Genomic DNA, 12,056 nt, shown 5'->3' on the forward strand with positions numbered 1-12,056 from the left:
TGGCTCCGAACGGCTATTTAAAAATATATGTTTTGTACAGTTTGCGATACTTGGACTGATTGATGTTAAAACAATTCAAATTAAATTATTAAATGAAATCATACTCTACCTTAACCACAATGCATTTAAAAATGCATTGGTTTGTTATGAAAATGATATTAAACATTTGCATTTAAAGTATAACTTTTTATTGTATATAAACAAAGTGCATATAAATCTAACAATTCAAAACGAATACAATCTGAATAAAATAATATTGCACCATATCAAAGAAAAATCATGTGCAAAACTAGTCCCTCTTTTCTCTCTCTTTATTGCCATGTTATAACCAGCAGCACACATCAATGCTGACCATATTTTGCTTTTATGAGAGATTTGCATTCAGAAATGCAAGCTGCCTGACTTTCGAGGGGCTGAAGTGGTTTCTTCTCTCAGTAATTATTTCGAGAAGACCCTCTTAGAGGGAACGGATGTGGCCACTGTGAAGTCTCCCTGTCATGACTTTAGTAAGCCGTGGGTAGACAGAGGCCTTGTTCTTCCACCAGCTCAGAGGATCTGCAGATCTTTCAGAACGAATGTGTGCGCTTGAGCATTTAGGCCTATATTAGATTTATTTTTTTGTTCTTTGAATTAGTTAATTCTATTCATTTAAATATTTTGATTATTCATCTTTTTTTTTATATAAATAGAGTCGGCTCTTCTGATATGCGAGCTGGCTCACAATGTTCACCTATAAGAGACGGCTCTTTGAGCCGACTCGTTCGCCAACGACCCATCACTAATACAGAAACCCAGCCTAAACCCCAAACAGCAAGCAATGCAGAAGCACTGGGGCTAAGAAAAACTCCCTAGAAAGGTAGGAATCTAGGAAGAAACCTAAAGAGGACCCAGGCTCTGAGTGGCAGCCAGTCTTCTGGCTGTGCCAGATGGATATTAAAAGAGTACATGGCCATTAAGGTCAGGTAGTTCTTCCAGATTTACAAACATTCATAGATGACCAGCAGGGTCAAATATTAATCACAGTGGTTGTAGAGGGTGTAACAGGCCAGCAACTTAGGAGTAAATGTCAGTTGGCTTTTCATAGCCGAGCATTCAGAGGTTGAGACAGCAAGTGCAGTAGAGCGAGAGGGAGGGTGAGAGAGAGAGGGTTGAAAACAGCAGGTCCGGGACAAGGTAGCATGTCCAGTGAACGGGTTAGGGTTCCATAGCCGCAGAACAGTTGAAACTGGAGCAGCAGCATGACAAGGTAGCACGTCAGGTGAACAGATCAGAGTTCCATAGCCACAGGCAAAACAGTTGAAACTGGATCAGCAGCACAACCAGGTGGACTGGGGACAGCCAGGAGTCATCGGGCCAGGTAGTCCTGAGGCATGGTCCTAGGGCTCAGAGAGAGATATTAGAGGGAGCATACTTACGTTCACACAGGACACCAAATAAGACAGAAGAATTTCACCAGTCAGGACAGACTGATGTAGATCAGGGACGGTCAACTTTGAGGATGTTACTTCCGTCGTCGGAATAAGACCAAAGCGCAGCATGGAACGTGTACATCTTACTTTATTTTAGCTGAACACTAAAAAAATTAAAAAATATCAGCGACCATAAAGTTCTGCAGGGCAATACAGCAACTGTGCAAAAACAAGATCCCACAAACTCAGGTGGAAAACAGACTGCCTACGTATGATTCCCTATCAGAGACAACGATAGACAGCTGCCTCTGATTGGGAACCATACCCGGCCAACAAAGAAATAGAAAACTAGAATGCCCACCCAAATCACACCCTGACCTAACCAAATAGAGAAATAAACAGGCTCTCTAAGGTCAGGGTGTGACAGAGGAATAATGTTTACATACTGTACTAACCCACTATATATGTACAGTATATATTGTATTGGCTCATCCTATATAACTACTGCTGTACACACCTTTTCTATTCATATACTGTCCATACTGTATGTACACACCATTATTTATATACATTGTAGAATAATAGTGAAGACATCAAAACTATGAAATAACACATATGGAATCATGTAGTAACCAAAAAAGTGTTAAACAAATCAAAATATATTTTATAGTTGAGATTCTTCAAAGTAGCCACCCTTTGAACACTTTTGGCATTCTCTCAACCAGCTTCATCTGGAATGCTTTTCCAACTGCCTTGAAGGAGTTCACACATATGCTGAGCACTTGTTGGCTGCTTTTCCTTCACTCTGCGGTCCAATTCATCCCAAACCATCTCAGTTGGGTTGAGGTTGGGTAATTGTGGAGGCCAGGTCATCTGATGCAGCACTCCATCACTCTCCTTCTTGGTCAAATAGCCCTTACACAGCCTGGAAGTGTGTTGGGTCATTGTCCTGTTGAAAAACAAATGATAGTCCCACTAAGCACAAACCAGATGGGATGGTGTATTGCGGCATAATGCTGTGGTAGCCATGCTGGTTAAGTGTGCCTTTAATTCTAAATAAATCACAGACAGTGTCACCAGCAAAGCACCCCCACACCATCACAGCTCCTTCTCCATGCTTCATGGTGGGAACCACACATGCGGTGATCATCCGTTCACCTACTCTGTCTCACAAAGACACGGCAGTTGGAACCAAACATCTCAAATTTGGACTCATCAGACCAAAGGAAAGATTTCCACCGGTCTAACATACATTGCTCGTGTTTCTTGGCCCAAGCAAGCTTCTTCTTATTGGTGTCCTTTAGTAGTGGTTACTTTGCAGCAATTCGACCATGAAGGCCTGATTCACGAAGCCTTTGAACAGTTGATGTTGAGTGTCTGTTACTTGAACTCTGTGAAGCATTTATTTGGGCTGCAATTTCTGAGGCTAATAACTCTAATGAACTCATCTCTGCAACAGAGAACTCTGGTCTTCCTTTCTTGTGGCTGTTCTCATAAGAGCCAGTTTCATCATAGCGCTTGATAGTTTTTGCGACTGCACTTGAAGAAACTTTCAAAGTTCTTGACATTTTCCATATTGACTGACCTTTATGTTTTAAAGTTTGATGGACTGTCATTTCTCTTTGTTTATTTGAGCTGTTCTTGTCATAATATGGACTTGGGCTTTTACCAAATAGTGCTATCTTCTGTATACCACCCTACCTTGTCACAACACAACTGATTGGCTAAAACACATTAAGAAGGAAAGAAATTCCACTATTTAATTTTTAACAAGGCACACCATATGACATTCTCCCAATCTTCTTCTGGATCATCCAAATGCTCTCTAGCAAACTTCAGACGGGCCTGGACATGTACTGGCTTAAGCAGGGGGACACGTCTGGCACTGCAGGATTTGAGTCCCTGGCGGCGTAGTGTGTTACTGATGGTAGGCTTTGTTACTTTGGTCCCAGCTCTCTGCAGGTCATTCACTAGGTCCCCCCCGTGTGGTTCTGGGATTTTTGCTCACCGTTCTTGTGATCATTTTGACCCCACGGGGTGAGATCTTGCGTGGAGCCCCAGATCGAGGGAGATTATCAGTGGTCTTGTATGTCTTCCATTTCCTAATAATTGCTCCCACAGTTGATTTCTTCAAACCAAGCTGCTTACCTATTGCAGATTCAGTCTTCCCAGCCTGGTGCAGGTCTACAATTTTGTTTCTGGTGTCCTTTGACAGCTCTTTGGTCTTGGCCATAGTGGAGTTTGGAGTGTGACTGTTTGAGGTTGTGGACAGGTGTCTTTTATACTGATAACAAGTTCAAACTGGTGCCATTAATACAGGTAACGAGTGGAGGACAGAGGAGCCTCTTAAAGAAGAAGTTACAGGTCTGTGAGAGCCAGAAATCTTGCTTGTTTGTAGGTGACCAAATACTTATTTTCCACCATAATTTGCAAATAAAATCATTAAAAATCCTACAATGTGATATTCTGGATTTTTTTTCTCATTTCGTCTGTCACAGTTGAAGTGTACCTATGATGAAAATTACAGGCCTCTCTCATCTTTTTAAGTGGGAGAACTTGCACAATTGGTGGCTGACTAAATACTTTTTTGCCCCACTGTATATTGCATTTGGTCAGTGTATTATTGGGATGCAAAAGGCTTTTTTTCACCTTTGGTGTGTTACCTGTTATGTGGACAATCTCTTCCCCAGGAACCAGATCCAACTGGTTTGGCTCTGTTCCGTGATCAATAAAGTCCATGGCCCCAAGAAATTCCATGATATTACAGGAAAGAATTATGGCTGGCCTGCCCTCCTTGGGCCAAAGCAGACAATGGAATGACCCCTGGAAGTTCATAGCAGGTTCAGTGGCTACTGAAGAGAGGGCTGTGATAGCACTGATGGACACCCATCTCAAAGCGGCTGCAATAATGTTTTCTGAAGTAGTGATGCTGAAGGGATTGTGGAGGAGCAATCTCAAAGGCGAAGTAGAAATATCATTTAATTGTTTGTTGCTTGTTCACCTTGTATGTTCAATTCATCTTTGACGTTTTTTATGCTGTGATGTTCTTGCTTTCAATAAAAATGTGAGTGTTGCCACAGACACAGCAATTGATACAGCGATTTTGATGTTCCTTAAATCGCCACTAAAATAATATAACTTGGTGGATTGGCCACTGTGGGTGAAAATCCAGCACTTGCAGAAAGAAGAAATGAGGAATATACTTGATGTATTACTATTTAACTACATGTAACATAGTTAAATAATGTAACGTAGTTAAATAAATCATTTTGGGGCGGCGGGAGCCTAGTGGTTAGAGCGAAAGGTTGCTGGATCAAATCCCCGAGCTGACAAGGGCTGTTGTTCTACCCCTGAACAAGGCAGTTAACCCACTGTTCCCTGGTAGGCCATCATTGTAAATAAGAATTTGTTCTTAACTGACTTGCCTAGTTAAATAAAGGTTACATTTAAAAAATAAAACGTACATGTGAGTGAAAATAGTTGCAAGTAGCAATTGTATGCACTTTATGGATTACTGAAACTGCTGCTGAAAGTATTGGCCTGATATATCACATGCTTCCTCTCCTTTCCATTGCAATTAACACTTATACATTAATGTGGCTGCTACCATGATTGTGGAGAATCTTGAATAAATCCTGAGTAATGATGAGTGAAAAAGTTACAGAGGTATAAATATCATAAAAAAACAAAAAACACTAACCTCCTTTGTTAATGTAATGGTGAGAGTCTGTAACTTTCTCACTCATCATTCACGATTCATTCAGGATTATCTGTAATCATGGTAACGTCCACATTAATGTAGAAGTGTTTAGAAACATATTCTATTCTTATTTACAATAAAAGTGACTCCAAAATGACACATTATATACCATACATTTCTATTGGGCACAAAATAATCTGAAACACAACCAAAACAAACAGCAAATGCATCCAACAAGTTTTTACAGTCACAAGCTTAATGTAGTCATTGCGTGCTAGGAATATGGGACCAAATACTTACATTTTTACTACTTTTATACACATAAGTGAATTTGTCCTAATACATTTGGTCCCCTAAAATTGGGGGATAATGTACACTACTATTCAAAAGTTTGGGGTCACATAGAAATGTCCTCGTTTTTAAAAGAAAAGCACATTTTTTTGTCCATTAAAATAACATAAAATTTATCAGAAATACAGTGTAGACATTGTTAATGTTGTAAATGACTTTTGTAGCTGGAAACGGCTGATTTTTTTAATAGAATATCTCTATAGGCGTACAGAGGCTCATTATCAGCAATCATCACTCCTGTGTTCCAATGGCACGTTGTGTTAGCTAATCGAAGTTTATAATTTTAAAAGGCTAATTGCTCATTAGAAAACTCTTTTGAAATTATGTTAGCACAGCTGAAAACTGTTGTCCTGATTAAAGAAGCAATAAAACTGGCCTTCAGACAAGTTGAGTATCTGGAGCATCCGCATTTGTGGGTTCGATTACAGGTTCAAAATGGCCAGAAACAAAGAACTTTCTTCTGAAACTCGTCAGTCTATTCTTGTTCTGAGAAATGAAGTCTATTCCATGCGAGAAATTGACAAGAAACTGAAGATCTCGTACAACGATGTGTACTACTCCCTTCACAGAACACTCTAATGTACTTGTCCTCTTGCTCAGTTGTGCACCCGGGCCTCCCACTACTCTTTCTATTTGCTCTAACCAGAATAGAAAGAGTGGTTGGAGGCCCGGGTGCACAACTGAGCAAGAGGACAAGTACATTAGAGTGTCTATTTTGAGAAACAGATGCCTCACAAGTCCTCAACTGGCAGCTTCATTAAATAGTACCTGCAAAACACCAGTCTCAACGTCAACAGTGAAGACGCAACTCCACGATGCTGGCCTTCTAGGCAGAGTTCCTCTGTCCAGTGTTTGTGTTCTTTTGCCCATCTTAATCTTTTCTTTTTATTGGCCAGTCTGAGATATGGCTTTTTCTTTGCAACTCTGCCTAGAAGGCCAGCATCCCGGAGTTGCCTCTTCACTGCTGATGTTGAGACTGGTGTTTTCCATCCACAATAGCTTGGCTATAGTGGAGCAGGTAGAGAGCTTCAAGTTCCTTGCTGTCCAAATCGCTAAGGACTTAAAATGGCCCACAAACATACGTGCAGTCGTGAAGAACGCATGACAGCGCCTCTTCCCCCTCCAGAGGTTGAAAAGGCTTGGCATGGGCCCTCAAATCCTCAAAAAGTTCTACAGCTGTACTATTGAGAGCATCTTGACTGGCTGCATCACTGCTTGGTATGGTAATAGCACCACGCTCGATTGCATGGTGCTACAGAGGGTGGTGCGGACAGCCCGGTACATCACTGGAGCTGAGCTCCCTTCCAACCAGAACCTCTATATCAGGAAAGGCCCAGAAAATTGTTAAAGACTCCAGCCACCCAAGCCACAGACTGTTCTCTCTGCTTCCACATGGCAAGCGGTGCTGGTGCATCAAGTCTGACACCAAGAGGCTCCTGAACAGCTTCTATCCCCAAGCCATAAGACTGCTAAAGAGCTAACAAAACGGCTACATGGATTATCAGAGTTGACCCCTGAATTGTATTTTTGCACTGTCTCTATGCACACTCACAGGTCCCTATACAGTCACGCACACAGACACTCCAACACTCACGCCATCATTTGCTCACACACATAATATGCACATACATTTATACTGACTCTACAGTCTACTGCTGCTTCTCTTTTTATCATATACAGTGCCTTGCGAAAGTATTCGGCCCCCTTGAACTTTGCAACCTTTTGCCACACATTCAGGCTTCAAACATAAAGATATAAAACTGTATTTTTTTGTGAAGAATCAACAACAAGTGGGACACAATCATGAAGTGGAACGACATTTATTGGATATTTCAAACTTTTTTAACAAATCAAAAACTGAAAAATTGGGCGTGCAAAATTATTCAGCCCCTTTACTTTCAGTTCAGCAAACTCTCTCCAGAAGTTCAGTGAGGATCTCTGAATGATCCAATGTTGACCTAAATGACTAATGATGATAAATACAATCCACCTGTGTGTAATCAAGTCTCCGTATAAATGCACCTGCACTGTGATAGTCTCAGAGGTCCGTTAAAAGCGCAGAGAGCATCATGAAGAACAAGGAACACACCAGGCAGGTCCGAGATACTGTTGTGAAGAAGTTTAAAGAAGCCGGATTTGGATACAAAAATATTTCCCAAGCTTTAAACATCCCAAGGAGCACTGTGCAAGCGATAATATTGAAATGGAAGGAGTATCAGACCACTGCAAATCTACCAAGACCTGCCGTCCCTCTAAACTTTCAGCTCATACAAGGAGAAGACTGATCAGAGATGCAGCCAAGAGGCCCATGATCACTCTGGATGAACTACAGAGATCTACAGCTGAGGTGGGAGACTCTGTCCATAGGACAACAATCAGTCGTATATTGCACAAATCTGGCCTTTATGGAAGAGTGGCAAGAAGAAAGCCATTTCTTAAAGATATCCATAAAAAAGTGTTGTTTAAAGTTTGCCACAAGCCATCTGGGAGACACACCAAATATGTGGAAGAAGGTGCTCTGGTCAGATGAAACCAAAATTGAACTTTTTGGCAACAATGCAAAACGTTATGTTTGGCGTAAAAGCAACACAGCTCATCAGCCTGAACACACCATCCCCACTGTCAACCATGGTGGTGGCAGCATCATGGTTTGGGCCTGCTTTTCTTCAGCAGGGACAGGGAAGATGGTTAAAATTGATGGGAATATGGATGGAGCCAAATACAGGACCATTCTGGAAGAAAACCTGATGGAGTCTGCAAAAGACCTGAGACTGGGACGGAGATTTGTCTTCCAACAAGACAATGATCCAAAACATAAAGCAAAATCTACAATGGAATGGTTCAAAAATAAACATATCCAGGTGTTAGAATGGCCAAGTCAAAGTCCAGACCTGAATCCAATCGAGAATCTGTGGAAAGAACTGAAAACTGCTGTTCACAAATGCTCTCCATCCAACCTCACTGAGCTCGAGCTGTTTTGCAAGGAGGAATGGGAAAAAATGTCAGTCTCTTGATGTGCAAAACTGATAGAGACATACCCCAAGCGACTTACAGCTGTAATCGCAGCAAAAGGTGGCGCTACAAAGTATTAACTTAAGGGGGCTGAATAATTTTGCACGCTCAATTTTTCAGTTTTTGATTTGTTAAAAAAGTTTGAAATATCCAATAAATGTCGTTCCACTTCATGATTGTGTTCCACTTGTTGTTGATTCTTCACAAAAAAATACAGTTTTATATCTTTATGTTTGAAGCCTGAAATGTGGCAAAAGGTCGCAAAGTTCAAGGGGGCTGAATACTTTCGCAAGGCACTGTATCCTGATGCCTAGTCACCTTACCCCTATACATATCTACCAAAGGAGGTTGGTGTCACCTTAATTGGGGAGGATGGGCTTGTGGTAATGGCTGGAGCACAATAAGTGGAATGGAATCAAACACATGTTTTTTATGTGTTTGATGCCATTCCATTTGCACCATTCCAGACATTATTATGAGCTGTCCTCCCTTCAGCTTCCACTGATTTGATTTATTTAACCAGGCAAGTCAGTTAAGAACAAATTCCTATTTACAATGACAGCCTACCCAGGCCAAACTCTAACCCTGGGAACACTGGGCCAATTGTGTGCCGCCTTATGGGACTCCCAATCACGGCAGGTTGTGATACAGCCTGGAATTGAACTAGGATCTGTAGTGACACCTCTAGCATGGAGATGCCGTGCCTCAGACTGCTGCGCCACTCGGTAGCCCAAAGATCTACCTCTATTACTCCAGTATCCCTGCACATTGTAAATATGGTACTGAAGCTGACTGACCCTGTATATATTATTCTTACTTACTTTCTCATGTTTTTCTTATTTCTTGTGTGTTTTTGTTCTATCTTATGTTATTTGTTATTACATTGTTATTCATTACAGTTTTGTTGGGTTTAGAGCTTTGCAAGAAATGCATTTCCCTGGATTTGTGCATGTGACATTAAAAACTTGAAACGTGTCACTTGCATGTCCATTGATTAAGTTGTTTGATATCCACCAGGCGTCGCACTATCATAAAAAAACATGCTTTCATATCAGTCCTGTAAAATAATTCGCCTTTGAAATTGCCTAGGTTTGAGTGGTTTATAATAGATCATATTTAACATGTGTGCAGCCAGGCCTATACTACCCTGCGTCTTTTCTCACACATACGTATTCTACATTGTTAAATTGCTGGTTGTGTGTTATTTTAGGCCTATCCCAATATATTCCCTCTTTATTTTAGAACCCCTCCCCTCCGCTTCATTAGCTGTATCACCGCCATCTGACTAGTGAAAGTAAATTAAAGCGTCGTGGGGAAACTCTTTATACTCTATTCCTTGATTTGAACACTCGCTCAAGCATGGACGCTTCATGCAGAGGGGTGGTGGGGTGTGCGCAGTCGTAAAAAAAAAAAGAAGACAAATACCTCGCCATAAATCGTGGCAAGCCGTCTCATATTTTCACACAAACAATCCCCTAAACATAAACATACCAATTTACACGATAAATGTTTACGAAATTAAATTATTTCAATGTAATCTTTCGGTAATGACAAAAGCCGTAAAAATACATTTGAGGGAGGCTACGCTAAATGAAATGCCACTGTGTATGTTATGGTGAAAAAAAAGAGAAGGGGGGTGCAGGAGGGAATACGACAGAGGAAAAGGAGGGGAATATAGAGAGGGCAGATCTAGGACCCGTCTAAATTGTTTACCCCTATCGTAATCTTAGCACATGGAGAAAAAACTGACACCAGATCAGTGCACTCTCTGCGGCCCGTTCCACACCACACCAATCGGGACGTACACGATAGAGAGGAAATCGTGTTCCTCGCCAGTCTGTACACGCCACTAGAATTCACTGAACATACTGCGAGAAAAAGAAGGGTGATAAAAAAGGCTAGGAGAAAGAGAAGGTGAAAGCAAAGAAAGGCTTAAAGATATATTTGGTTGGGAGCGGAGGACGCATTGGCTTCGCAAGGAGAAGATTAGTGATTCAAATCATTTCCTAACATTTTCGATATTCGGCGAAGATAGAAGTATCGTTAGCTAGCTAGCGGAATGTGTAGCTAGCTAATTAGCAAGGAATTAGTGTTTTGTATTTACTTGGTTTACGTGTTCTATTGTGACTATTTTTCTAACGCTAGTAATCGTGTGAAATGTGCACGAGCCACACATGGTCATGGTGTTATGTATTGATTAGACAATAACAATCTTGCTAGCGGTACAATACATTTGGCCAAGAAGACCAGCTACAATCAGCTATTTGCACATTCAGGGAATAGCATTACTTATCCCAGGATAGGGAAGAAGTAAAAGGTTTTAAAAAAAATAGCTAGACTTGTAAGTGTAGACTATCTGCCGTCCAATGTTAATGTCGACCGACGTCGCATCCATAATGTTACCCGTTTCTCGGGGAATGATGGACCGGGAAAAGGACATTGATACAGCGACTGGACCCCACGCGAACACGACCGGGGGTCCAGCAGCAATCCTCCGGGGAATGAAACGAGGGGATCCTGAGCAAACAGCTGCAGCTTTGACCGAATTAGCAGGAGCAGAGTGCAAACGGCCAAGGATAGACGGGACGGTGGGTGTTGGTGACATTGGACAGGTAAGGAGTAGAACATCAACAAATGAAGCCACATTGCTGTTTGTTTCCGGTCAATGTGTTGTTTTCATTGAATGTGTGCAACATTGTAACCCCTGCATTAAACGATTTCATTTCAATAGCACGCTACGTCTATTGTTTCAAGAACATCAGTGGGTCATGATTCTGCTGACAGGCAGGCCCGCCTATCAATAGCATGCCTCGTCGCATCAACTGCAGTAACGAGCGTGCAGTAGAATTACAATCTAGGTACAAAACGTGTCTTGCACATTGTTCTGTGCTCGTGGCAGCTAGACTAACACCATGATTATGGCCGAGGCAAAGGTAATATGATAGCCCACAGCTTCTCGGCAGTGACAGTTACGCTACAGCATATATCCGACGATACATAAATGCCTTTCATGAATTTACGTGCACTGCAGATATGTACACACTGCTATTCCCGCCTTTACCATTATGGTAGGTCTTTGTCGTTGGACATCACATCAAAGCCTCCGACACAGGAGGGTACTCGCATTGGGAACAGTAATTTGTGCCAGTCCCCCTGGTCTGTGATTGGAGCTAGGTGCTAAAAAGAGGAGAGAGACAGGGGGTTGGGGGAGGGGTCACTATGGGAGAGACAAAGAACAGACCCCTATTCGTGAATAAGGGAGTAGGAAGGAAAGGGGCTTTAGGATAGGATACCTTGCCTCTAGCTATGGGCCTCTCCATGACTTGACTGCTGATACAGCATAGCAACAGTACTCTGCTCTTCGGCTAAACAGTGATATTACATGCACATACAGTATCTGTAAGCATCATTGAAAATAGCTGACATAGTGTTTTTGTTTGAGGCAGCAGTCAAACATGGTTCCGGGTCAGCTGTGGGTAATTGAATCCTGGGGATTGGGAAAATGTTTCAATTGGTACTGCTGCATACCTATTGCAATGACAAATGGGCAGGCCATGTTCCTCACACCATATAATGGATGAATG

At 41.8% G+C, this 12,056-nt stretch overlaps 1 protein-coding gene across 32 annotated transcripts in view; it reads left to right on the plus strand.

Annotated features, from left to right (window-relative positions):
* Positions 1-10,130: 10,130 nt before the first annotated feature.
* LOC110486461 (RNA binding protein fox-1 homolog 2) overlaps positions 10,131-12,056 on the plus strand; it is a 39,605-nt gene continuing 37,679 nt past the window's right edge. For 19 of the 32 annotated variants that reach the window (XR_016485978.1, XR_016485984.1, XR_016485971.1 and 16 more), the window contains exon 1: positions 10,154-11,084. Coding sequence is in view for 15 of the 32 variants with exons in the window: in XM_090196596.1 (XP_090052722.1) it covers positions 10,839-11,084 (246 nt within the window). In the remaining 17 variants the exon portion in view is untranslated. Of the gene's footprint in view, positions 11,085-12,056 lie in introns of all 32 variants that reach the window. The other 13 variants (XR_016485983.1, XR_016485989.1, XR_016485973.1 and 10 more) reach the window with 3 other exon arrangements.

The sequence above is a fragment of the Oncorhynchus mykiss genome, chromosome 13 (genome assembly GCF_057628025.1).
Source record: "Oncorhynchus mykiss isolate SJ-2025 chromosome 13, ASM5762802v1, whole genome shotgun sequence".
NCBI classification, from domain to species: Eukaryota; Metazoa; Chordata; class Actinopteri; order Salmoniformes; family Salmonidae; genus Oncorhynchus; species Oncorhynchus mykiss.